Here is a 27,976-nt window from a genome sequence, read left to right as displayed (position 1 = left end):
ACTCGGCGGGTGGAAGCGGGGCGCAGGCGCAGAAGGGGCAGCGTCTCCGGCCGCGGCTGCTGAGCAAGAGAGCGCCTGGTCTCTCTCTATATATATGGGGGAGAGAAGATGGCTCCCTTCCCTGAGGAGGTGGATGTTTTCACGGCCCCGCACTGGCGGATGAAGCAGCTCGTCGGGCTTTATTGTGACAAGGTAGGAGGGGGGGGAGGGGGAGGTTTCCGAGGGGGCGACGCGCCGGCCATAGCGGGGGGGGCGCGCGGGGGGGGGAGGTCGCGCGGCGGGACACGCCCCTCGGCCCCCTCAGGCCTCGCTCGGCCGGCGCTCGCTTGCTGCGTGAGAGGGGATGCGCGCGCACCCTCGGGGGAGCCGGAGGGGAGAGGGGCGCCTGCGCAGCTGCCACCGCCTGGCGCGCGCCGTGACTCCTCTCGGCCACCGTCGTCCGCACAGTTGTTTTCACACCCCCCCCCCACAGCGCCGCTTTCCTCCGCTTGCAGGTTTCCCCTCTTTCTTCCCCGGTTTTTTTTTTTTGCCCTTGGTTGCGAACCCCTTTCCCTCGCAGGGCTCTGTCGCCGGCTGCGCTTCCTTCCCGATATTAGCGGAGACGTGACGCAGCTTCTCCGCTGCTGGTGGTGGTTTTATATCTCGGATGAGGCCTTCTCGCCACACGTGTGCACGCACGCACGTGTGTTCCTGGCTTAAGAATCTTTTCCAAAGGCAGCCCCCCCCCCCCCGAACGAAGCGCGGCCAAAGTGCCTTCCCTCCTCCTCTGCGATTCCCAGCTATGCTGCTACATGAAGGCGGAAACTCCGTAGAAGACATTATTGGACTATTGATGACATGAACCATGCGGGTCGAATATGGACAAAGAAAAGCTCGTTCGGAAATCCAAATGTCAAAAAACATAGGTGGTTGGCATCCCTCTGTGCGCCTCCGGGGTTGAACTCTCCTAGAGTTACAGTGCCTGCTGTGACTGTAGAGACATTGGCATTTCTTTTCTCTGCGCTTCTCCCAGCAGTCCTTCCTCCTCCGGTCACTGCTGTGGATGAACAAGGATTCCCACATGATGAGGTTAATGTTGCCAGCCTTCATGTCACATTTGCAATGCAGAGTTGGTGTGTCAGCAGGCGCAACTTAAAGGCAGATTTTTCTCTCCCTGTATCATTTTAGAGTGCACGTTCCTTGAAGCAGGTGTCTTTGCTTTTTAAGTTGGCAGCTTAACAAGTAAAGGAGAGCAAGGAAATGCAGAGATCTCAGGGGCCAAAGATAATGTATTTTGGTTATTACAGCTTCCTGATGGCATGTTTGGCTTGACCCAGTCAGTTTAGCCAATGATCAGGGGTTATGGGAATTGTAATCCCAACAAGCTTTAAAAGCTCAAGGTTGAAGCAAGGTGGTCTAGCACACTCTGTAAAATAGGCAGTCCCACACTGTGAATGGGGAACATAACTGATTTACCTGGCAGCTGCGCACCCCTCTTCGCTCAAAAGTAATTTGCAACTACAGTGGTACCTCTGGATATGAACGGGATCCGTTCCAGAGCCCTGTTCGCATCTAGAAGCAAACGTAACTAGCGACGGCAGATCTGCGCATGCACACGTCGCTTTTTGCCGCTTTTGGGCATGCGCGTGACATCATTTTGACCGTCTGCGCATGCGCAAGCGGCCAAACCCGGAGGTAACGCGTTCCGTTACGTCCAGGTTGCCATGGAGCACAACTCGAACGCGCTCAACCCGAAGCACAACCAACCCGAGGTATGACTATACAATTTTTGTTAGCAGTTTTTTCCACATAGCAATGCAGATTTTGATTATTGAGTGTGTTCATGTGCCTTTATTTCAAGTTGCCAGTAAAGAATAACTTAAAACAATATAAACTGTAGGTTTCAGGTGGGTACTATCAAACTGTAGGGCAGGGCACATTCCAGGCTTGCAAGACTCATTTTTTCACTAGATTCCTGAGGCCTAGTAGGTGGAGAGAGGTACAAAATACAGGTACTTAGAATTAAATCTCAGTCCGTGAGCGGTTTTTTTGAACCAGAACTGAATTGAACTCACACACCATTTTTGAACCAGAACTGAATTGAACTCACACACCAATACACAAATATCCATTTCTGTGTATGCCTCTTCTCCACCCTTCTTCATGTCAGTAGCATAATTGTTGCCATTGTTAATTATCTGGGAGTAAGAAAGACTTGATCTATTTCAGGTCACTCCCACATGTACAGGTATATCCTGATCTACCTCCCCACACCCTGCCCCTGCTCTACTACAGGAAAGCCTTTGTAGAAAAGAGCAGCTCAGGGTAAACATTTGCAATTTAATTTTTTTTTTCAGGTGAGGGGCCATTTTACTTGGCCATATGTCAAATACACAGAATTTACTGAATATGATCACATGTAGTGTGTGTTGCTATAGTACAGCTCTCAACTCCCAGAGCCCACTTGAGATGACTGAAAAATATTGAGGCCCAACAAGATGTTGGTGCAGGGCAAATGGTGGCAGATGGAAGTGAGGTTTAACAAAATCAACATGCAGTTATGGACATCATTTCCCACTGATATTTAATCCAACTTTTGAATTTGCTTTTTTTTGGTCACATTTCCTTGTGGCAAGATGTTCCGTAGATCAGCTTTTCTCAGGCTAAGTACAGACATTTTCTCTGAAGGGACTGTGACTCAGCCTCTGCGTTTTAGGTAGAACGTCCTGATCCAGAAGCTTCTAGTAGAAACATTTTCTTCAGCCATGGATATTTCATTTTGTTTTTGTTTGTAGACAGGCGTCACTGTCAAAATATTATGATACTGTAGTTAGAAGTTAACATGGTGTACTGGTCATATTTACACTCTTATTTTGGTATTATATGAAAAGTGTCTGTGGGAAACTTGATCTAAATTAATGGTTTAAATTTGCCTTCCCCCCCCCCTTGGTGTTTTAAATCACCACCTTGCCCCTGCACTATCCTCTTAAGTTATGTCGTTTGTTGCTGCCAGTACTAAGGTCACTATCAATGTGGGTTGATATTTTCCTTTGTTTTCCTTTGAGTCATTTGATGGAATATGGGAGTGGAAAGAAGAGAGGAGGAGGAGGTCCTCTGAAATTCTTAGTCTTTAATTAGTGCCTTTGCGGGGCTTACACAGTTATGTCAGAACATGCTACATAATCTCTGAAATAAACCTTTGACCTTAATTGTGTTGTTTGCAATTTGCGAAAGGATTTCTCTCTCTTCTTCTTCTCCCTCACCCAGTGTGGGTGCCATTTGAGAAACAAGAGTGCTGGATACTAGTGGCAGAGTTGGCATTGATCCCTACATTGGGGGTCCCAAGGCGGGAAGAAGTCTTTGTTGTCTGGCCAGATGTTCCTGGTCTGGGTGATGAGGTTTCCCTGGATGTTGCCTCTGTGGTTGTGCTGGGGCTTGTCCTTTGACTCTGGTTGGGAACACTGATACCTCAGAATAGACCATAGTCACATATTTCTAGTGTAGAAGGATGGTTGCCAACTTATTGTAAAAGAGCATCATCCTGGGCAATACTCCTGAGTGTAGCAACTGAATTCCTTGAACTTCTTTTTCAAGACATTTCATTTTCTGCCTTCATTGGTGCTAACATTATAGCCTCACTGGCACATCTTAGAGAGTGAGCTGAATGTGGTATCTTTCCTAAGCTAATGATTGAGTCTGTCCTGGATGTGTGGCGATGCCTAGAGAGGGATGAAGCATCCAGCCTCATCTGTTCCAGTATTCTGCCCTTGTATTGTGGGATGACCTCTGTTGAGAGTCAAAGGATGCCAGAGACTGGATATCCCAAGACACTTCATCTGTTGTGGAGAGTGTCTGTGACAAAATGAATTTGCAGTCCATAGTTGAGGGTCACTGATGGTTCCTTCAGCCTAGTGGGAGCGGTGTGTGTGTATGTATGAAAAGTCTCTGAACCTCAGCACTGAACGACAGCACAACCCTAAAAGCACTTTAAAAGCTTGTGCTCTTACCAGATTTATGAGCAAAACCTTTTTTTCTATAATTACAACAAAAATAATGTTAATAATAATAATAATAAATTTATTTATAGCCCGCCGATCTGGCTGGGTTTCCCCAGCCACTCTGGGCGGCTTCTAACAAAATATTAAAATACAATAGTCTGTTAAGCATTAAAAGCTTGCCTAAACAGGACTGCCTTCAGATGTCTTCTAAAAGTCGTGGTAGTTGTTTTTCTCTTTGACATCTGGTGGGAGGGCGTTCCACAGGGCAGGTGCCACTACCGAGAAAGCCCTTTACATTTACTACTGAAGTTAAAACTGCGGTTTTGCTATATTTGCCATATGTTAAAATAACTTTCCGGGACTTTTTATCTGTAGTAATAATGTGTTGTCAGGTAGGTTTTGTTTTGTTCTTAATCAGAGTTAGAAACACCTGTGGTGGGGAGGGGAAACACATTTGACCAGGAAAGTGGGATGGTGTCAAATACCTTTTTAGAGGATAACATGGTTTACTGAGTATTAGCCCAGAAAAAAACTGATCATTTTTTGTTTCTTCCAATCAGCTTTCTAAGACCAACTTCTCCAACAACAATGACTTCCGGGCTCTCCTCCAATCCCTATATGCTACTTTTAAGGAATTCAAAATGCATGAACAAATTGAAAATGAATACATAATTGGATTACTTCAGCAACGCAGCCGGACTGTGTATAATGTACACTCAGACAATAAACTCTCAGAAATGCTTAGCCTCTTTGAGAAAGGGTTGAAGAATGTGAAGGTGAGCTTTCTGAAAGAAGAGTGTTTGGTTTCTGGGTGGTACAATGCAAAATCACATTTCTGAGATCATGTGTGAATTTGTGCAATCTCAGCGTAGTTCTGGTGCCACAAGGCTGGTTGTATATATGCTTGCTTAGAAAGAAGCCGTGCTACGCTTAGTGAGGCTTATTTCTTGTAAGTGTGCTTTAGAATTTCCAGCTTAGTCATAACTTTATTGTGCATCTTTGACTCCTCCATGTAGAAGGGAAGCTCTCTAAAAATATGGTTTACTTCCTAGCAAGCAGCTGCTTTTTGTTGAGAGCAGTTTGGGCGATGTCAGCAGCTGACACTTCTCACAGTGTGACATGCCTGAATAACACACCTTATAAAACAGGAGTCACATGGGATGTGGATGAATAAGAACATCATAGCTTTAAGATTTGATGGGTGGGGAATCTTTTTCAGTTGGAGGGCTATGTTCCATCTTGACCACCCCTCTTGGGGGTCATATGCCATTGGCAGGAGAGGCTAATTCTGGAGTATGTGATTAAAGTGTCCATGGGCACACCATGCGCTTTCTCCTCTGCACCACCAGAATGCACATATAGCACACTCCTCGCACATGTATGTATGCAGATTCTTACTCTTTCTTCCCTCCACCGCACTAGGGTGGAAAAATAGCTGCATGGAGGGGTGTGTGTGATCTTCATACGTATTAGTTAGGAAGGGGAAGTTTAAGCCTTCCTTTTCCTTGCTGTACTTTCTTTAAAGGTAGCCAATTTTCCCAAGTGGCAGTTAGCATTGAAAACAGCCCTCCATTAGCACCAGTAGAAGGCTTTCCCCCCCAAGCCTTATTCTGGCATGAGGGATTCACAGCACAAAGAGGGTAAGCACTTCCCTCGCCAGATGCAAGCCGTGCCTGATTCTTCCCTTCCAAAATTAGAATTGAAAAGCCCCCCTAGGTTTTTTTAAAAAAAACCTAAAACTTGTCAGGGAGGAAAAGGGGGTTCTGCAGACTGAATGGAGGGGCTGCATCTGACCCCTGGACTGCCAGTTTCTGACCCCTTTAAATGTATAGGTATATCAGAGAGACCCATGAGTTTATAGGCTTCTGACTCACTGTATGTTATCTTTACAAAGTGGCATATGTAGTTACTTTTCCATGCTTGTGACATGTCAGACGGTAATCCCTTTAATCTTTTCATTTGTTGAGTTCTACTAGTACCACTGCTAGTTTTCAATGCCTGTTAAGTACTTAAATTATATAATGAAATACTCCCAAAATCTGGTCACCTACAAGTTCTTTAAAATTAATCTGAAGCATCATCTGGGGAATTATTTCAAAATCTACCTTACTGTAATTAGACATCCTGACAACAAGTGTTTACATTTGCACTAAAATAATAGCATTTTAGAAATGAAATTCTAACATATTTTATATAAGTTGGTCTCTGGGCATCTGTTTTAAGACATCTGATGAAGAGGTGTGTTGTTTTTGATGGCTTGAACTTACTGTGGAAACTAACACAAACCAATTGGTATTTCAATATTGCTTCATATTTTATTTTAAGGATTTTAGAACTTAACAATTTCTAACAATTGATCGTAAGTGTTCAAATGGCACAAATGCTTAGTAATGGTATTTTTTATCATTCTCAGAATGAATATGAACAACTAAACTATGCGAAGCAGCTAAAGGAGAGGCTTGAAGCTTTTACCAGGGATTTTCTTCCTCACATGAAAGAAGAAGAGGAGGTGAGCTGTACTAGGAAATGGTTTCTGGCCATTATGTTCGACTGTACCCAGTGAATGGATGGGAATTGGATGGTTAATTAAGCTTCAGAATGCCATGTGTCCAAGCAGGCTTTAGATGTGCTTTTTGAACAGGAGGCATATTTACTTTGTGGCAAATGCTTGAAGCTTCAAGAGCAGTTGGTGGTATGCAGATTTTGCTATTCAAAGCAAATAAAAAAGGGGGGGAGCCTCATTGTATTATCCTAAGTAACTCTTTCGATTCTGACTGTAGTAGTCAAGAGCCTTTAGTCTTAGATTTGAGTGTCCTCCTCAAAAGACAAAACTGGTCTGCTGCCAAAAATGGCAAGCTCACGTCTGCTTCTCTTCTTTTCCATTTTCTGCAAGGATATTTGGAGCACAGTGCCATCAGTATGTTGAGGACACACAGCTCTATCTCTCCATGCTGTCACTTTTTTTCGGGAAAGGCTGTGAAGGTGGACCAGTGTCTGGAAGCCGTGATGGGATAGAGAGGGACTAATAAACGAAGGCGGAATTCTGATAAGATGGAGGTGTTGTGGTCCAGTAGTTCCCGGGTCTAGGAATTGGATGTACAACCTGTTTTCAGTAGGGTTATACCCCACTGAATGAACAGGTTCATAGTCTGGTAGTACTCTTGGGTTCCAATTTGTCACTGGAGTCTCAAATAGCTTCCATGGCTGGGAGTTCTTATGCCCAGCCTAGGCTTCTTTGTCAGCTTTTCCTGAATTAGGATAGCCTGCCTGGCCTCAGTTGTCCGAGCTCTGGTGACCTCACACCTGGGCTACTGTTATGTGCTCTATGTATAGCTGCCCTTGGAGACCGCAACTAGTGCAGAATGCAGTTGTTAGATTGGTAAGTATGACAGCCCAATGGGACCAGTACCTGGATCACTACACGACTGCCATTGAGCTGCCAGACCCAGTTCAAGAATAGTTTGAGCATTTGTTGTTGTTTAGTCGTTTAGTCGTGTCTGACTCTTCATGATCCCCTGGACCAGAGCACACCAGGCACTTCTGTCTTCCACTGCCTCCCGCAGTTTGGTCAAACTCATGCTGGTAGCTTCGAGAACACTATCCAACCGTCTCATCCTCCGTCTTCCCCTTCTCCTTGTGCCCTCCATCTTTCCCAGCATCAGGATCTTTTCCAGGGAGTCTTCTCTTCTCATGAGGTGGCCCAAGTATTGGAGCCTCAGCTTCACGATCTGTCCTTCCAGTGAGCACTCAGGGCTGATTTCCTTCAGAATGGAGAGGTTTGATCTTCTTGCAGTCCATGGGGCTCTCAAGAGTCTCCTCCAGCGCCATAATTCAAAAGCATCCATTCTTCAGCGATCAGCCTTCTTTATGGTCCAGCCTTCACTTCCAGTTTGAGTGCCCTAAATGGCTTGGAACCCAATTACCTAAAAGAGCACCTTCCCCAGGCCATACAACCAGCAGGGGAGGCTCTGTTGGTGGTGTCCCCACTGGGGGTTGCCGAGTTAGCAGTGACCTGTGGCAGGGCCTTCACACATTGTAGGGGGTTGGACCAAATGACCCTTGGGTGCCTTCCAACTGTACAATTCTATGATTCTATGTCTCAATTTTTATGAGTTATTGTCTGTCCAGGTTCTAGTCTGCAAAAGAACCTGCAGAGCTTGGTGATATATCAATACATCGTCTGAAACTGGTTGGAAGTTCAGATTGTGATAATGGCTTCAGAATTTTTGAGCTAGCAATATATTGCACATCTCCATTTGCTCCCTAGCTGCTGCCAGCAAAGCATATTTCACCCCTGGGCACCCAGTGCTTGCTCGCTCCCTCTGTAGTCCAGTTGTCGAAATTAGCAGAGGGTGCCCAAGAACCTTCGCTGGGGCAAGCGGGCTGCCTCCTTTCTCCTGGTCGTGCTTGCTCCCTCTCTCCTCAGTCCACTCTCACCCATCCTTCTTTCAGACATCATGATCTATTGCTATATTGCGATGGTTCGCTGGTGATATTTCATGTTAAAAACCAGATATCGCCCAGCCCTACTGCAGCTAATCCTATGTGTATGTTGTTTCTCATCCTTGTACAGTGGTGCCCCGCAAGACAAAATTAATTCGTTCCGCAATTTTTGTCGTCTAGTGAATTTTTCGTCTTGCGAATCACGAAATCCCATAGGAATGCATTGAAAATCAATTAATGCGTTCCTATGGTCAAAAAAAGTCCAAACAAAGCCAAATTTGGTACAACAACAGTTTATTAACTGCTCTTTAAAGTCACACATACTGTAAAGAGCAGTTCAAAAATTGAAGGGAAAATAAATTAACTTTATAAACAAAACATGTCTTTGTTTTTAGACAAAGGAAACAAAGCCGCGAGACGTTTTCGTCTTGCGAAACAAGCCCATAGGGAAATTTCGTCTTGCGAGGCAAATCGAAAATGGAAAAACCTTTCGTCTAGCGAGTTTTTTGTCTTGCGAGGCATTCGTCTTGCGAGGTACCACTGTATGTGTATCATATGTGATTGATGATCTTAGACTGAGAAAGTTAAATGTAGTATTTCAAAAACAAGAGCAAGTTGGAACAATTGGGTTATTCAAAAAGTGACGTTTGTTGTGTATCTTAGGTTTTCCAGCCAATGTTGATGGAATATTTTACTTATGAGGAATTGAAGGACATAAAAAAGAAAGTAATTGCGCAACACTGCTCCCAGAAGGAAGCTGCAGCAGAAATACGTAAAGGTATTAGTCTCTGGAATCAAGCCGAGGAACTGCAGAAAGCTTTTAAATATTCTGTGGATGAAAAAGCAGATCAAGGTGAAGGTAACCTTTTATTTGTAGCAATCTTCTGAATTTCTCAGCTGGTTTTCTAGAAAATAATGTCACAAAACTCCATGGCACTTAAAATTATGTTCTTGCAACTTGTAGAGCTTTTGATGTAGGTTGCAGTTACTTTCGGTCTCTTTAGCGATCTTGTCTCTGTTATACTCAACTCAGGTCTGGTCAGTCTTACTCATTGAAACATTTTTCATATCCTAGACTGCACATTTTCACCCCAGACTAGCTTTCATTTTCTGATTGAAGGTAGTGCTGAATAATAATAATAATAATAATAATAATGCTTCAGAGCAGAGTCCTGCAGGAAAATATCTGGGTTGCCAAAACAAGTAGCAGCAGTGCTTTGATGAGCTTTCTTGAAAATAGCAGCATTTATTTCCAAGTACATCTTTTACTTTGTGGTATAGAGATTAATAAGGAACACCTGCAGGATGGTAAGAAAAGGTTGGGAAATATTCTAAAATGGGTTGGTTATGTTTTTATTTTGAATTAAGTCTATGGTAGTTTAATATTCTGATTTTATCCTGTGAACCGCCCTGAGACCTGCAGGTACAGGGCTGTATATAAATTTAATAAAATAATAAAAATAAATAAAAACACAATGATTTTGCCCTGCATGCTTCTTTGTTTTTGGATGAAGTGGCTAATATGAAAGCCCATTAGATAACTGGCAACAAAGAAATCAAGACTTTAAAAAGTGATGGCTGAATTGACACCAGAGAGCTTGGGAAGTAACATCTAGGCTTCAATCCAGGACAGCTGAGTGTGCTTATGTTTGTTGGTTTTTCACTAGTTATACTTGTTTAATTGCTTAATGTTTGTGCAATTTAGTAGCAGTTGAGTTTGGGGTAGTATTTATGTCTGTTATTCTTTTAGGAAAGGATGTCAACACTCAGTGCTATGGCTCTGAGAGAGAGATGTAAAAGTTGATGGGCTCTGCCCCTCTCCCCATTTATACATGCTGTCAGCTTTGCTTTTCTGCCACAGCTTCAGTGAAGATTTTTTTATTGTAGCATTCTAAACAGAATAATATTCTACAAGCCACTGCCAAAATACTGAATGTATTCCCATATATTTCAGAAACCGAAGAAAAAGGGCAAACCACCAATATTGTTGATCTTCCTTCTGAGGTTGTGCTGACTATTTTTAGTTACCTTAGCCCTCAGGAGTTGTGTCGATGCAGTCAAGTAAATAGCAAATGGTCTCAGTTGGCTAAAACTGGATCTCTTTGGAAACATCTTTACCCTGTGCACTGGGCCAGAGGTAAGTGGCTGAAATTCCCAGCTCTTTAGAAGCTTAGATCACCATCCATTTATGTGTAAAAGAAAAGCCATTAAGGAAGAAGGTACAGTGGGGCCTCGCAAGACGAAAAAAATCTGTTCTGTGATTCTCTTCGTCTAGCGGTTTTTTTCGTCTTGCGAAGCAAGCCCATTGAAGAATTAGCAGATTAGCGCTATTAGCGGCTTTTAGAGGCTTTTAGCGGCTTATCTGCTGATTGGATCAGCTGATAAGCGGCTTAGCGCTATTAGAGGCTTTTAGCGGCTTATCTGCTGATCGGATCAGCTGATAAGCGGTTTAGCGCTATTAGCGGCTTTTAGCTGCTTTTAGCGGCTTATCTGCTGATCGGATCAGCTGATAAGCGGCTTAGAAAAAGGGGGGGAGGGAAAAAACCCAGCAGGAACTCGCAAGACATTGTCGTTTTGCGAAGCAAGCCCATAGGAAATTCGTTTTGCGAAGCACCTCCAAAACGGAAAACTCTTTCATCTGGCGAGTTTTCCGTCTTGCGAGACATTCGTCTTGCGGGGCACCACTGTATATAATTTCTGAGATCAAGCACTCTAAACGTAAATTACTCTTTTTATGGCATACCTATATTATTTGGCTCGTGTGCACTTGTGAATAGCCCTACATTGACCCGTTACTGTTGATATACTACATATAAGACAGACAGAATTAATTAATTATGTTCAGTCTTAGTTATTTTAAATCACCAAGTTAAGACTGGGCTTAGAATTATTTATCTTGTATCTAACACATTTAGGGTGGCTAACCTGTGGCCCTCCAGCAGAAATTGTTGGATTCAACTTTCAGGGATGATGGGTGCTGTAGTCATACTATATCTGGAGGGCACCTGAATAGCCACACCTATATTACAAGATTCCTGCCCAGCTAGCAGTTCGAAAGCACGTCAAGTGCAAGTAGATGAATAGGTACCGCTCTGGCGGGAAGCTTAATGGCGTTTCCGTGCACTGCTCTGGTTCACCAGAAGCAGCTTAGTCATGACCCGGAAGCTGTCTGTGGAGAAATGCCGGCTCCCTCGGCCTATAGAACAAGATGAGCGTGCAACCCCGGAGTCGTCTGCGACTGGACCTAATGGTCAGGGGTACCTTTACCTATATTACAAGATAATATCACCAAGGCAACTATCTGTAAACAAACAATAAACATCCATAAAAATGGCAAAAGTAGTTTCCTTCTCAAATAGGTTTTATCAAAACAATTGCAAATGCAGTAAAGAGTGCAGTAAGGAGATTAAAATAAATGTTTCAGTGCTCATTTCTTCTCTTTCCAAAATACAGCCGTACCTTGGAAGTTGAACGGAATACATTCCGGAAGTCCGTTCAACTTCCAAAACGTTTGGAAACCAATGAGTGGCTTCTGATTGGCTGCAGGAAGCTCCTGCAGCCAATTGGAAGCCCCGTCAGACGTTCGGCTTCCCAAAGTACGTTCACAAACCAGAACAGTCACTTCGGGTTTGCGGCGTTCAGGAGCCAAAACGTTTGGAAACTAAGCTATTCTAAAACCAAGGTATGACTAGATTTTATTTTGAACAACTGCAGTTGCAGTAATAAAGAGTCCACTTGTGATTAAAATTAAAGAAATATTGAGGATTTTTAATTTTAATTTTCCTTATTCTACTTGTTAATTCAGTGCAATTCTATTACAACTGATTTTGACACCTCGATGACTAAGCTGTAGCAATAAACGCCTGATTACGGGAATGACATCCGAGCACTGAACCGCAGGTATGTTCTGAAAAGGGAGGGCCCTTTTCAGAACAGAAGAGGGGAGATACAAATTCTACATGTGCTACTTTCCCAGTCTCCAAGGATTAAGGACAAGGAGAGCAACATGCATGATCTTCGTAACACCATTGTGTTTTCTGCTGGCTGACACTTCTTAAAAGAGCCTACTCCTTCCTGATATGTGTGGGTAATTCAAAGGTTGCTGTAACATAATTAAATGCTTTCTTCTTGGCTACTTAGGAGACTGGTCCAGTGGCCCACCTGGTGATCTTGATACAGATCCTGATGAAGAATGGGTAAAAAACAGAAAAGATGAAAGCTGTGCTTTTCAGGAATGGGATGAAGATGCTGATATAGATGAGTCTGGTAAGTTAAGGGGTGAACTGCATATCTTCCCTTTACAGTTTTGTCTTGGGTCGTCTAGAGCAGTGGTTTCCAACCAGTGTGCAATGGAACCCTGGGGTGCCTTGAATGATGGTCACAGGTGCCATGGGCGACACTGGCCTCTGTCCCTCTTTTCTTCCCTCTCTCCTCTGATGCCCTCTTGCGTCCCTGCCTCCCGAAGGATTGCACAGCTGTTGCAGCAGCCCTGGCTGCAAGCTCCGCAGGCAAATGGTGCCTCTGGGACTGGTATGGGGTGGGGCTTCCCAGGTCCCTGAGGGGCAGTGGGAGGAGGCGGGGGGGGGCAGCTCAGAAACCAGGGGCGGCAGCTGTGGCTGCCCAGAAGAGTCCCAAGAGGAGAGAGGAGGCTAAGGGAACACTCCACAAGGGAGGGTGTTCGGAAAAGGGCGAGAGGCTGCCAGCTCTTCAGGGGAGGGGTGACATAACGGGGCTCCTGAGCTCCACAGGGGTGCCGCACAAAGTGTAGTTGGTCAAGGGAGCCAAAGCTTGAAAACCTCATCTAGAGTATGATACTTGGCAAGAATACCTTGAGAGCATGGCTTGTTTTTGCAGAGGAATAGGTCTGTGTGTCTGAGGGATGTAGACACTAGTCACCAAAAAGGCAAGTCACCAACAGCAGGACATTTAAAGGGGCTATTCTTTGATGATATTTATTAGTACTGCTGGTCATTTTGACTGATGTTTAAGAGTTAAGTAAGCATACTTCGAATCCCCGTGACGGGGTGCACTCCCGTCGTTCGGTCCCAGCGCCTGCCAACCTAGCAGTTCGAAAGCACCCTTGGGTGCAAGTAGATAAATAGGGACTGCTTACCAGCGGGAACGTAAATGGCATTCCGTGTGCTGCGCTGGCTCGCCAGATGCAGCTTGTTACGCTGGTTTTTCACCTGGAAGTGTCTGCGGACAGCGCTGGTTCCCGGCCTGTAGAGTGAGATGAGCGCACAACCCTACGGGCAGGGGTACCTTTACCTTTACCTTTTTAAGCATACTTGTACACTTGTACATCTATATAATCTTGATTGTCATATTTCTCATAGTCAGTGCTCCTTTTCTGTCTGTTGAGTTGTGCTTGACACTTTCGTTAGAACTACCATGCCCGTCAAATTTAAGGCATAGTTTCCTTGATGTTTTGGGGAAAGCTTGGTTTGTATGTACAGGTGAAACTTGAAAAATTAGAATATTGTGGAAAAGTTCATTTATTTCAGTAACTCAACTTAAAAGGTGAAACTAATATATGAGATAGACTCATGACATGCAAAGCGAGATATGTCAAGCCTTTATTTGTTGTAATTGTGATGGTTATGGTGTACAGCTGATAACAATCCCAAATTAACAATCTCAGAAAATTAGAATATTGTGAAAAGGTGCAGTAGCTATTCAATCCATAACACCTGCAGTGGGTTCCTGAGTCTTTAAATGGTCTCTCAGTCTGGTTCAGTAGGAAGTACAATCATGGGGAAGTTGTGCAGAAAGCCATCATTGAGACCCTCCAAAAGGAGGGAACGCCTCAAAAGGTAATTGCAGAAGAAGTTGGATGTTCCCAAAGGGCTGTATCGAAGCACATTGATGGAAAGTTATGCGAAAGGGAAAAGTGTGGAAGAAAAAGGTGCACAAGCAGCAGGGATGACCGCAGCCTGGAGAGGATTGTCAGGAAAAGACCATTCAGACTTTCACAAGGAGTGGACTGAGGCTGGAGTTAGTGCATCAAGAGCCACCACACACAGACAGATCCTGGAGATGGGCTTCAAATGTTGTATTCCTCTTGTCAAGCCGCTCCTGAACGAGAAACAACGTCAGAAGCGTCTTACCTGGGCTAAAGAAAAAAAGAACTGGTCTGTTGCTCAGTGGTCCCAAGTCTTCCTTTCTGATGAGAGCAGCTTTTGCATCTCATTTGGAAACCAAGGACCCAGAGTCTGGAGGAAGAATGGGGAGGCACACAATGCCAGATGCTTGAAGTCCAGTGTGAAGTTTCCACAGTCTGTGTTGATTTGGGGGAGCCCTGTCATCAGCTGGTGTTGGTCCACTGTGCTTCATTAAGTCCAGGGTCAACGCAGCTATCAACCCGGAGATTTTGGAGCACTTCATGCTTCCTTCCACAGACGAGCTTTATGGGGATGCTGACTTCATTTTCAAGCAGGACTTTGGCACCTGCCCATACTGCCAAAAGTACCAAAACCTGGTTCAATGCCCATGGGATTACTGTGCTTGATTGGCCGGCAAACTCGCCTGACCTGAACCCCATAGAGAATCCATGGGGCATTGCCAAGAGAAAAATGAGAGACATGAGACCGAGCAATGCAGAAGAGCTGAAGGCTGCTATTGAAGCATCCTGGTCTTCCATAACACCTCAGCAGTGCCACAGGCTGATAGCATCAATGCCACGCCGCAGTGAGGCAGTATTTGATGCAAAAGGGGCCCAAACCAAGTACTGAGTACATATGCATGCTTCTACTTCTCAGAGGTCCAATATTGCTCTATTTGAAATCCTTGTTTTGCTGATTTCATTTAATATTCTAATTTTCTGAGATATTTAATTTTGCGTTTTCATCAGCTGCACGCCATAATCATCACAATTATAACAAATAAAGGCTTGACATATTTCGCTTTGCATGTCATGAGTCTTATCTCATATATTAGTTTCACCTTTTAAGTTGAATTACTGAAATAAATGAACTTTTCCACGATATTCTAATTTTTTGAGTTTCACCTGTATATGGTAAGTTAGCTTCAGGATAGAAAACTACCGTATTTTTCACCCTATAGGGTGCACCGCCCTATAGGACGCACATAGGTTTTTTTGGGGGGGGAAATAAAGGGGAAAAAAATATTCCCCCCCCCCAGGCACAGGGCTGGCGCAGGGGAAGCCCGAGCTTCCCCCGACCCCAGCCCCCAGAACAGCCTGCTATCCGCAAGCCTAGGGAGCTGCGCTGGTCTCCCCAGGCTTGCGGACAGCTGTGCGAAGCCCGGGCGTGCTCTTCAGTGCGCCCGAGGCTTTGACATGCAGGCAGCTCTGCACAACCCTCCGGAGCCCGGCGCGGTTTTGCGACGGGCTCCGGAGGGCTGCGCAGAGCTTCCTGAAGCCTGGAGAGCAAGAGCCTCTCGCTCTCTAGGCTTCAGTGAAAGCCTGCATTCGCCCCATAGGACGCACCCACATTTCCCCTTCATTTTTGGAGGGGAAAAAGTGCGTCCTATAGGGCGAAAAATACGGTACTTTTGCTCAGTGTCGGATTAAGACTGTTGACACCATAACTACGGTAACTCATTGCTCTGAAGGCTGACCTCTTGTGGTGGTTGGCAAAACATGCAGGGAGATGCTCTGCATCTGGAATTTGTCCTTTTGACTAAAGTACTTAGGCTGCAGCTTTTATTATACTAATTAGCATTTGATATATAGATGTTTTTAAAATTAATATATTTTCATACTTTGTATATATGTCCATTTTTTATTCTTAAATTTGTCCTTTGATCCCTTTTATAGAAGAAAATTCAGAAGAATCCTTGGCTATCAGCATTATTCAAAAAGAAAAGGACTTTCTTCAGGGCTTAATTCATAATGTTCTCCCACGTGTAGGCACCTCAGTGAAAACAATTGTGCTCGCATACAGCTCAGCCATATCTAACAAAATGGTAAAGTATACATAATGAATACATCTGGGGAATCTGTAAAGAATAATAAGGGTGCTTAAGTGGGTGTTTTTCAATAAAATAATCTCTTTGTTGCTTTTCTGCCTGCTCTGTACTCAAGGTGGATTAACAGTATAAAGACAGCAATATAATCTCTGACACAATTTTTATTGCAACCATAAACTGATACTCCATTTTCTTTTAAACCTAGGTCAGACAGATCTTAGAACTCTGTCCTAACTTGGAGCATCTTGATCTCACTCAAACTGATATTTCTGATTCCGCATTTGAAAGGTTGGTAATCCTTTGGGGTGTCTGTTTCTTACTTTGCCATTGGTAAATTACCAACAGTATAGTAATTACTAGAGCCTTGATAATGTGAACTGTTTTTGGCAGGGAGAAATGTTAGTTTTGGAAGTTGTCACGTATCATACGCTACCTGTAGAATGAGGAAAAATAGTTAGACAAGGGTTATTATTCTGTCTAAGACTCTACATTCCATTGCTCCTGTCTCTGATAAAGTGTAGGTCTTTTGCTTCTGCGGCACATTGTTTCTGCAGAACAGACCAGCAATACTTAGGCATTTTGCTATTAATCCTTAACTGATTTCTTTTAGTATTTTATGCATTTAGGGTTGAACATTCATTGATCCGAATATGACTACAGTGGTGCCTCACAAGACGAAAAGAATCCATTCTGTGATTCTCTTCGTCTAGCGGTTTTTTCGTCTTGCGAAGCAAGCCCATTGAAGGATTAGCGGATTAGCGCTATTAGCGGCTTTTAGTGTCTTATCTGCTGATCGGATCAGCTGAAAAGCGGCTTAGCGGCTTAGAAAAGGGGGGGGAGGAAAAAAACCAGCAGGAACTCGCAAGACATTGTCGTCTTGCAAAGCAAGCCCATAGGAAATTCGTTTTGCGAAGCACCTCCAAAACGGAAAACTCTTTCGTCTAGCGAGTTTTCCGTCTTGCGAGGCATTCGTCTTGCGGGGCACCACTGTACTTTATCTGCAATAGCTTGAATATGTTGGTTGGGACAATAACAAAATATTGGTTAACAAATATGTTAATATTTGTTTCAGTTGGTCTTGGGTTGGTTGCTGCCAGAATCTCCGGCATCTTGATCTCTCTGGATGTGAGAGAATCACAGACGTGGCTGTAAAAAAGATTTCTAGAGCCTTGGGAATTTTGTCACCCAGTGAAGCAGGATCTCTGAAAAGTTGTCAAAACAGGAATGGAAAAACTGTGTGGAAAAACAAAGACATTGCCATGCAGGCCAGCAAAAAGAATTGTAGTTTGCATGATATTGCAAATGAAAATTTGATTAAAGGAGAAGGAAATGAAAGCCATTGGATTGCACCTGTCAGATCAGAGAGCTTTAACTCTGCCTATATCTGGATGTTAGATGCGGAAGATCTGGCAGATATTGAAGATGCTGCTGAGTGGAAACACAGAAATATTGAAGGAGTTTGTGTGGTAGAACCTTCATCAAATTTCACTTGTTCTGCATCATGCTGCAGCAAAGACATTTTTGGACTAAGGACTAGTATTTGCTGGCAGCAGCACTGTGCTCCTACTGCCTTGACCTACTGTGGTCACTCTTTCTGTTGTGCTGGGACAGCTTTAAGAACTATTCAGGCACTCCCAGGATCCTCTGCACTATCTAAACATGCACCAAGGACTAGTAAACAGTCAGAGGGGAAAGACTTTGCATACTTCAGGAGTGCAAAATCAGACCATGAGACAGCGCGAGTTCTTCAGTTCCTCAGTCTGTCAGGATGTTACCAGATAACAGACCACGGTCTCAGGTATGTAGCCTCTTTGAAACCCCTGCCAAAATCCATTAATGCCATTTAAAAAACAACACAAAATCATATTGTTATCTCATCATTACTTAGCCACTGAATCTGGTGGTAATGCATTGACGATTGGAGGTGGAGAAGTGCTTTGCCCAAAGCAGATGTGATTCTTCCTCTCCTCCCTGCCTTTGAGTTCACGTTCCTCTTTTTTGAATTTTTCTTTCTCTTAGACTACAATCCTCTGTAAAGTTTTCTCTTCCAAAATCCGGGGTGGGGAGCGGAGCTTTATTTTCTAAAAAAAACCCCCAACCGTACACTTTTCCCCCTTCTGGTGTCTCCTTGCCGCCCCCCCCTAGGTATATCTGAAGACAATAAAAGAAAACATGTTTGTCATTGGGAAGAAAGCTCCCAACCAAACAGTGGATGCTAATCTCTCCCTACAACTCAGGATGACCTTAACTGCTCTTCCATCTCAACTGGATCTGGGCATTCTCATGTTGCTGATATGTGCTCCCACTGGAGTTCCCATGACTACCATCTTCTATAATACATGAAACCAGTTTCTGGCTTGGAAATTGAAATAGCCTTTGGGATGGATGTGTGCGTCAACATTCACCAGACATTACAAGTTAGAACTACACACATAAACTCAAGCGGTCTTCAAAAGAAGGGTTTTCTAGAACGGGGGTCAGCAACCTTTTCCACTGTCTCTCAGACCATGTGGTGGGCCAAACTATATTTTGAAAAAAAGATATGAATGACTTCTTGTACCCCACAAATAACCCAGAGATGCATTTAAAATAAAAGGACACATTCTACTCATGTAAAACATGCTGATTCCCAGACCGTCCGCAGGCTGGATTTAGAAGGCGAATGGGCCGCATCTGGCCCCCAGGCCTTAGGTTGCCTATCCCTGTTCTAGAACATCTTGCCACCAGTTTAGACAGCTACATTCGTTCTGCTGGGATTCACTGTTAGATGTGACATAGCATGGGAGACATCCACTTAGAGTATGTGCAAAAGCTAACTTGAGAAGGGAGCATTGGTTCATTTACCTTGAATAGGCTTTCTATATTGGCATAGGAAGACATCCGCTGCCTTACCCCTGTCTCTTAATAACTGCTGTCTACTCTACCGTACTTCAAGCCTCATCAAGTTTCTTGATGCCAGGTTACTCCTTTTTTGTTATTACCATGGTCAAATTTTTTTGTGAGCTAACTCTGATTTGTTTGCTTATTTACCTATCACTACTATGGAATCTCTGCTTTCCTCTAAGCTTGGTTACAGACAAAAGTCAAACGGGATCCTATATGACAGTAGTATCCCTTTACTCCATTGCCCATCTCTGTTCCTTGCATTTCATCCACTGTATTATCTATGGTAGGGCTGGGTGAGCAAGGTAGGTGTCTAATTCTTAGAAAGTTTTGTTTAAGTCTGAACAAACCATATTAGTGCATGGCCCTACACTAATAGTGGCAGTCTAGAATTCATTTTGCATGAAGCAGGGTAGTGTTTAATGAACTTTATGGCTGTTATAATGAAGGTCGAGGAAAGAAATGCTCAAATATCAAAAGTCCTGAGTGGTTCAAATGTATATATCATCTTGCTAAAGAAGCAGAATTCTCCTGCTACCTGTTTGGTTCCTGGCATGGTCTTAATGTGCCTTTATTTTCCACCTTAGGATGCTGACTCTGGGAGGTGGACTCCCTCATCTAGAACACCTCAATCTCTCCGGTTGTCTGACTGTAACCGGTGCAGGCCTGCAGGATTTGGTGTCTGTATGCCCTTCTCTGAATCATGAACACTTTTACTACTGTGATAACATTAACGGTAATGTCTTTTGAATAAAGTACCTTTTAAAAGCATTAATATTTAACCCTTGGAATGTTCAGAATTTGAAGCCACTTCCTTTCTGTAGTTGTAGGTCCTCTGAGTTACGTTAGCCTTTCATTGTTAAAAGTTTAATGTGTCTATGAAGGCATAGATTTAAATATTACAAGTTCTTCTATACTGCCCGTTGTACCGTGCTAGCTGAAGAGAGCTAATTTTACCTTTATTGAGGAAATTATCTGGCGGTTCAGAGGAAACTTATGTTAAATACCCTTTTGCCGATGAAGATTTGGATATCATCAGGCCTGTTGCGAAATTCTGTTTTATAGCAGCGAGGACAAGACAGGCAGTGGTGACAGTGATAGCCAGGGAATGAGTACTGATTATGATCTCTGGAATACAGATTTTAGCTGAAGGAGTGTTATTTTTAATGTAAATAAGTTTATAGGGAATTCTTAATTACATCTGCTTCTTTATGTGGTTGTGGCATATGTTGCTGTTGTTAACTTTGCTGTCTGGTCTTAGACCGCAATAAAGATTGATTGATTGATTGATTGATTGATTGATTGATACCATTCTAGACATAGAACAGGGAAGCATACTTGTGGTGGATCATTTAAAATCCCATTTCAGTGAAGTAACTGGCTCCACCTCTTGATGGCTCTCATTTTGATATAAAGAGATTGAAAAAGTTTGAATCAGTTGAAAGAATAATGTTAATATGGAGTGTTGTGTATCTTGAGCAGTGTTCAAAATTCCCATTGTTCTAGGCGCATTTTGTGACAGGGAATAACATTAGTGTGAGCAGTTTCCAAGCTCTGGGCACAGTACTGCGCCTAAGATTTCAGATTAAAACTGCAGAGTGGAAGGCAAGGAGGACCTTTTTCTGCCTCCCCACTTCCAGCTACTCCCTGAAGACTGGAGAAGAGACCCTCTTAAGAATATTAGGGGAGTGGGCAGGGGAAGGACTAGGCCTTGTGAAAAATGAACATAGTATTTCAGCTGCATTTCATTCATTTTCAGCTTTGGATTCTTGTTATAGAAAAGCACACCTAGACATTCTGTTGTTGCACCCGTAACTTGGATTAAGGTGCCATTTAGCTCCTAGCTTTCATATCTCAGTTTCTAACACTGATCTTGAGCTCTTGAAAATGGATTGATTCTGTTTAACATTTGCTGCTAACTTCCTAACTATTGAAATGCCTTTGTTTTAATATGACAAAAGTCATGGTAGTGTAAAAGGTTGAAATCCTATTAAGCCTAGCCTACACCTCCGTGTTCTGTGGGAATCTTGTTGGCACAGGTACTTTGACTGGTTTGTTTCACAGAAGAGGAGCTGTGATACTGGATTAGTTATTGACATGAGACAACTCTCAAGCTAGTAGACCGCAACCTAATTTCCCCCTCCCAGGTCTGCCTCAGATAAGATTATTGGAACAAACTCTGAATCATCCTATTACTTCTGAACGTTTCACAAGTCTGTATCCGTATCTCTTCCAGTAGTGTTAGCTTTGTGCTCCTCTTTGAAGTTTCTCACAGCATAATTGGAGAGTTCTCTTTTTTAAATAATTTGTCTTTAGTGAACAGTGGATACATGAATGGTTTGTCTTAAGGTAGCTATTGGAGGCTGCTTTTTAGGTTGTATTTTAATCCTGTTTTTATACCTGGTGTTAGCCGCCCTGAGCCCAGTCTTGGTCGGGGAGGGCGGGGTATAAATAAAATTTATTATTATTATTATTAATTAATGAATAAAAGGAGTTTGGGGCCAGTTGAAATTAGCCTAAGGAGCAGACTTACACCAACGCTTTCAGTAACAACAACAACAAATCCTCATTGCACAGTTTATTACCTCCCAAAAGATTATGATGTTTGGCTGTTTCAGGAAAATAAGACTAATTTGTCCTAACTGGCTCAGTTGGAAACATCCTGGGGCTTATCTGCTATTGAGAGTGGCTTGCCCAGGTTTTGTTTTATTTTGTTCCTCTTGCATGGTACAACAGCACATTTTGCCTTGCCGACAACCTAAAAGTCCAATTTAACGTGTGTAAGTGACCAAATGTCAGCCACTGAAAAATATTTCACCTTGGCTAATGTTTGAATAAACTGTAACTATTTTGCTGGCATCATCTTTAAGAGTAGATTGTGAAGAACTGCTATAATGGATAGCTCTTAACATAATATCTCTTCTCAAAATGTAAGTACTGGATGGTTCATGCCTTAAGAAACATTTCCTTGTTGGGATGTTGTTTCCCTTTGGGATGGGTGTATGGGTTTGTTCACTCTTAAGGAGGGGTCACAAGTGCTAAAGCCCTTCAGTGCCTTTAGGCCAGGCAACTATGGTATTCAATTCCAGCCATGCCTTGCCCTTCATTTTTAGAAAGCCCATATATGCTGCAGCTTCTCACCTTGCTGTATAAATAAATAAAGCGCCACACTGACTGCATACCCCCCTTATTTTCTCTGAGGGTGTGTGCTCATGCTGCACTTACGACAAGGAAAGACAAGGAAAAGCAGATTCCGCTGGGGAAGAAATAATGCTATGCTATCCAAATTTGCTTTGATAAGGACGAATAAGGCTGTGCTGGGGGTGTGATGCTCTTCTCAAGAGTGCGGAACAAGGTGATGGCAAAATGGGGGGGGGGCTGGCTCTCTTAGCTGTGTGTTGGAACCAGAGGTCATCATATGCACTTGATCTTCTGGGAAATCTGTTTCATCATTATTAGAAAGTAAGTTCATAAATGAGCTCTAAGTTGTTGGATACAACAGGAAGTTAGTTGGTGAATGTGGTAGCGCACAGAAAGTTGAAAGATAATTAACAGATTTATTCAGGTTAAATGGGTGGCACTGTGGTGTAAATCACTGAGCCTTGGGCTTGCCGGTCGGAAGGTCGGTGGTTCGAATCCCCGCAACGGGGTGAGCTCCCGTTGTTCAATCCCAGCTCCTGCCCCCCTAGCAGTTCGAAAGCACGTCAAGTGCAAGTAGATAAATAGGTAGCGGGAAGGTAAACGGCTTTTCCGCGCGCTGTTCTGGTTTCGCCAGAAGCGGCTTAGTCCTGCTGGCCACATGACCTGAAAAAACTGTCTGAGGACAAATGCTGGCTCCCTCAGCCAGTAAAGCGAGATGAGTGCCGCAACCCCAGAGTCATCTGCTGCTGGACTTAACTGTCAGGGGTCCTTTACCTTTCCCTTCCTTTCTCTTTACCCTAGTTTCAGTACTAATGGTGGCGGTACCTTCTGAAAGAATTTTTCTATACTTATTCCAAGTTGTTAAATTTCTGTAAAGCTATAATAACATCAACTGCTAGTGCCCTACTACTCTCTGGCCCTTTAGTGAAAGATGTTAGACTTGACGGGTGACAGGAACAGGTCTTCCTTGGTCACACATTTTTTGAATGCCCTACCCCCAGATAGTACAATACGCGCTGTCATTGTTGACTTTTAAACAAGCTTTTGTTATTTATAGTTTGACCTGAGTTAACCAATTGCTGTGTTTTATTATTACAGCTCACTTGAAGAGAGATGTGATATGGTTTTAATCTGATGGTCTTATATAGTGCACTGTTGTGAATCTGTGTGCTGCCTTGTGACAGCAATGTGCCTGAAAAGCAGTTTAAACATTTGCAAATAAATAAAACAATTCCAGCTCTATAGTGTAGGGCTTTTGCATTCTCATAGTGAAAATGTGAAGCTAACTAGCCGAACTGATGAGCTTCATAATACACCCTTTAAATTAGGTACTGCCAAACAGATGTCATCCTTTTCTGTGAAGTGTTAACATTTCCCCCTCCCAAAGTAAAAGGCTTGCTAAATGGCCTTTTTCTTTTTTGAAATATGGAGATAATGATAACATTCCAAAAAAATATATATCTGTAACACTACCTTCTTACCTGTCTATATTCTTGCTGACAAGGTGTAAGTGCCAAAAAAAATCCCTCTCCTGATGGATGTGTTCTGTAAGTTGAGAGTGACTAATTGGATACTACTCTTAATTACATGAATCAAAAACAGGAACCAGTATCTCCTAGAAAGTTTTTTATAGTATACTTCAACAAAGCGTTTGGTGCAGGAGATTTCTTCTTTATTTCAATTTATTCATTCTAAAATTTCCTGTTTATTACTAAAGTGGTGATAAAACCATTCCTTAATAGAAAATATTCTGTAAAGCATACTTTCATCTTTTGACCTCTGAATTGTAACAGCTTCACAAAACAACCCTTAACTTCATTCTTTTAGCTAAATTGCCATTATGTTTAAATGGGGGGACTTATTTCTTTCTGTCACTTTCTTGTTAAAAGTTTATTTCCCTATTTAAAGTGCTTTTTAAAAGCCAAACATTTTATACCTCTAAGGGTATCCTTCTTACTCAAGTTTTTTTGCTGTTTTTCTAGATCATATTTCTTGAAACATCTGTTTAGTTTTTTAATTTCATTTTATCACTTGTGAATTGGTATCGATTGGGTGAAAGAGATCATTCAGTTTTTCCTGTTTATTGTTTTGCAGCAGCAAATAATTAAATTCTGCCTGCCCAGATTTTCCTAAACTTCTTAAAATTGCAGCTTGAATATAAGATTTGGGATTACTTACCTGGAAAATGATCCTACTGCATTTAATTAAACTTAATTCTGAGTTGGCATGTATAGAAGTGCACTGTCAGAGTACTTGGAAAACTAGCAAATAAAACACATTGAATATGATTTGTTGGGTAAAAGGGAAAGCATTTGTGGTTGGTCTTAAAAAATGCTTCAGTCAACTAGGCTTTCATTCATGACCAAAGGTTTTTTAGTTAAGATTTGTGTTTTGGGGTGGGGGAAGATATATATTTAGTGTTGGAGTCTCAGAGAAAAAGAAAATCACCCAACCCTTCCAGAAGCTAGCTAGTTTTCTTCTTGATCATGGAAATTCTTTAATTCTGAGTTTGGGGCGCAAAACCACAGTTTTTCTGATCTTCCAGCATATACTGTATTTTTCTGTGTATAAGACAGAACTAGCGACTCAAAATTAAGAAAATGGAGGGAGATTGCCCCCGTGTATAAGACTATCCGCCCCTTTTAACATTAGGGGTTGTTTTTTTACTAAAAAATAGTCTTATACATGGAAAAGTATGGCCATGATTAGATGATGATACATAGCCTAACTTGAACGTATTTCTTAAAATTCTAATTCAGAATTGCTATTTCTCTAGTTTTGTCTCAGTAAATTTCACCTTCAAACTTCTTAAATTAAGGAACTGAGTATCCATCTAAGAACCAAACTGCATGTTGATTACTGTCACTCACACTTTTAAAAAGCACACTCAACTTTGCTTTTCGAGGAAAACCAGTTGCACTCTCCCAGTCTGAAATGAGACACTGCCTTCATTTCCTGCCAAGAATACCTCCCTCTCCAGCTGCTTTTGCCCAAAGAGATGCACAAGGCGCAAATAGCAGGTTGGGAGATCAAATTTTGGCAGGAAACAAGTGTGACGCTGGAACAGGACACTTTGCCTTCAATATAAAAACTGTACTTTGGCCTTATGACAGGGCATGCAGAAAGAAAGACACATCTCTTTATGAAAATTGGTCTATTTAACCCAGGTACATGAAATAAATGATTTTACTTGCAGCCTTATAGAAGGCAAAGCACTGCTGATCGATTCATATGATCCTAAAAATACATCTGTTTAGGCAAGCCTTTCCCAGATCTTATGTCTTGGTTATTTTAACTGTTGCTGTTTAAATTGTTGTGCATTTTAATTACAAATGTGCATTTTAATTATGGATTTATTTTATAGCTGTAATCTGCTTATAAGCCATTTTGACATATAAGCCGATAATTAATTAATAATAGTATTCTGCTGTTACTTGAAAGTGCCCTTCAAATGAATCCTACAAGATGAATAGCCAGAAGTGTGTGTTCGGTGTATTTCCAGAATATTAAATTGTACTAACAAATGTTGGTTTCAGTAATGAAAGAGGTTCATTTCCCCCTTAACTGTTTTCAGACATGTTATTATTTGTTAACACACCCTCACATACTTTCTGTCCAGTTTTGATTATATAAAATACCCTGAGTATTGCAAGGAGACAGCAGGGTTGGTCTGCCAGTTTCATGGCTTTAATTCATTAAGATGAATGTCCTGTGCCTGAAATAATGTAGGACACCTGTTTTTAAATGCATATGTGGCTTTTGCCAATAGTGCAGTAATTTCACTGTTTATTAAAATTACTTGCAAATGAAGGTAAGTGATGGTTGCTGAAACTTGGTAAAACTTTGGTATGGGACTTAAAAAAAATAAATTATAATCTTCAAGCCAGAACTCATCAGAGTATACATTTGGGAAACAGATAATCTATTCTGGAGGCTTTTTAAAAAGTTAGGTGCTTTATCATTTCTTCCAAGTAAAATAGGTAGCTCATACAGGAGCTACTTTTGTTACGCCCAAGGAAACTAACCTGGACCCTCCAGATGCTGCTGGACTCCAACACTTATCATCCCCAGCCAAGGATGATGGGTTTTGTAGTCTAGCACCTGGATGGCCACAGCGCTGCTGTGAAGTCTGTTGGGCAAATAATATTTTGTATATTTAAATGTGGTATAATCAGTTGTATACCAGTAAGATATTACAATTGCAATGTGAGACTTTGAATGAATATGAAATCTCCCTTGATGAAAAAGGCTATGAATGGCTACTGCACAAGATGAACACCACCCCTTTTTCTTCCTTTCACATTTGTTCTGTCTTTACACAGGTCCTCACGCCGAAACCGCCAGTGGATGCCAGAACTTGCAGTGTGGTTTCAGAGCCTGCTGCCGCTCTGGTGAATGACCTGACTACTTTCCTTTTCAGTCTACTTCATTAGCTCAGCAGGCTTCCTTTCATGCACTTTACTTACAGTCCGCATCTTGTGTTAACAGTTCCCTTCTGAAGTGCAAATTGTAGGTCCTTTCTGCCCCATAATTCAGAATCTTATAAGCAAACTGTGTAGGGTCACACCATTCTCACAATGTTTCACTCTGATTTCGGAAGGTGAGAGGTTTAATTCTTTGTGCCGTGAAACTTACTCAGATTGTTTTTGACACTTTCCCCCTAACGTTTGGCACTTAATATTTTTATTTTGTGTTTTGTGCTAAGCCCTTAAGATTATTATTTTTTAAGCTCATGCTTCAATATAAATATTAAATACATCTGGATAACAATATATATTGTTCAGTAGTGATTTCTCCCATAACTTCTGATCCCAGAATTGTCTTACTGCAGAATTACAGATACTTTGTCTTAGCACTGACTTCATATGTTATAAGCTTAAAGAACAGCACATGGAACATTCCCATCAGCATCTGAATTTGTTAGAGTCTGGATAAGTTAGCAAGCCAATGACTGTTTGCCACATCTTTTTGTGGGCTTCACAAAGTATTTGCTTAACTGTAGTTGCATAGCAACCAGGACCCCCTGTATTGTCTATAGAAATTCATTAAAGACGCTGAATTCTGAAAGGGACTTTCCAAGAAGTGATTTCTCTGCTGTAAGAGCAACTGAAATAAATAAATTTTCAGCTTTAAGGAACTTGCTGGTGGTAATCTGCTCATTTGAATGGAGGGGAAGCTCAGTTGCATTGCAAAATAACAATATTGTTCCATCAACTTGAAAGCTAAATGTGTTGGTAAACTTTTTAATGCAGTACGGCCACAACTTACATGTGTTTAACGTGTGCAGTTTCAGCTTAACACAGTTGAAGGTTGGTTGAAATCACATAAATGCCTGGAAGGAAGACAGCTTCAAAGTTCTTTTAGCGCAGAGTTTTTTTGGGTGCACAAAGCTTTTAAGCTCTCTGCTTTGCTTATCAGGCTCTGCAGTGCTCTCACGAGAGCATCCCAAGAGAAGAGCAAAACAAACCAGTGTTTGTGGCCAATCCAAGTTGTCCCCTGCATTTTTTGGGGGGGGGGGCGGGCGAGGTGGGCAAGGCCTACTCAGTGCATGGCTCCGGAAAGGTAAGCATGCTTGCACAATGGTTCCAGGGGGGTGGTTTGAG

General features: G+C 42.4%; 2 protein-coding genes across 3 annotated transcripts in view; one reads left to right on the top strand and one right to left on the bottom strand.

The window, feature by feature from the left end:
* FBXL5 (F-box and leucine rich repeat protein 5) lies at positions 1-27,510 on the top strand. 2 transcript variants are annotated; one of them, XM_081207702.1, is made up of 11 exons: positions 1-192; positions 4,538-4,753; positions 6,391-6,486; positions 9,084-9,279; positions 10,375-10,557; positions 12,561-12,686; positions 16,198-16,346; positions 16,555-16,637; positions 17,422-18,147; positions 19,820-19,968; positions 26,696-27,510. In XM_081207702.1, the coding sequence occupies exons 1-11, from the start codon at positions 109-111 to the stop codon at positions 26,770-26,772; spliced, it is 2,085 nt and encodes a 694-aa protein (XP_081063828.1). In that variant the 5' UTR covers positions 1-108; the 3' UTR covers positions 26,773-27,510. The 2 variants fall into 2 exon arrangements, with proteins under 2 accessions (XP_081063828.1, XP_081063829.1); XM_081207703.1 differs by having other exon boundaries at positions 2-192; positions 9,084-9,273.
* Positions 27,298-27,976, bottom strand: part of CC2D2A (coiled-coil and C2 domain containing 2A) — a 54,776-nt gene continuing 54,097 nt past the window's right edge. Inside the window, exon 36 of the mRNA XM_081207580.1 lies at positions 27,298-27,705. Within this exon, the coding sequence (XP_081063706.1) occupies positions 27,663-27,705 (43 nt within the window). The 3' untranslated portion in view covers positions 27,298-27,662. The remainder of the gene's footprint in view (positions 27,706-27,976) is intronic.

Source organism: Podarcis bocagei (assembly GCF_964188305.1).
Source record: "Podarcis bocagei genome assembly, chromosome: 9".
NCBI lineage: Eukaryota > Metazoa > Chordata > Lepidosauria > Squamata > Lacertidae > Podarcis > Podarcis bocagei.
The sequence above is the reverse complement of the archived record's forward strand: the minus strand, read 5'-3'. Positions and strand labels throughout refer to the sequence as shown.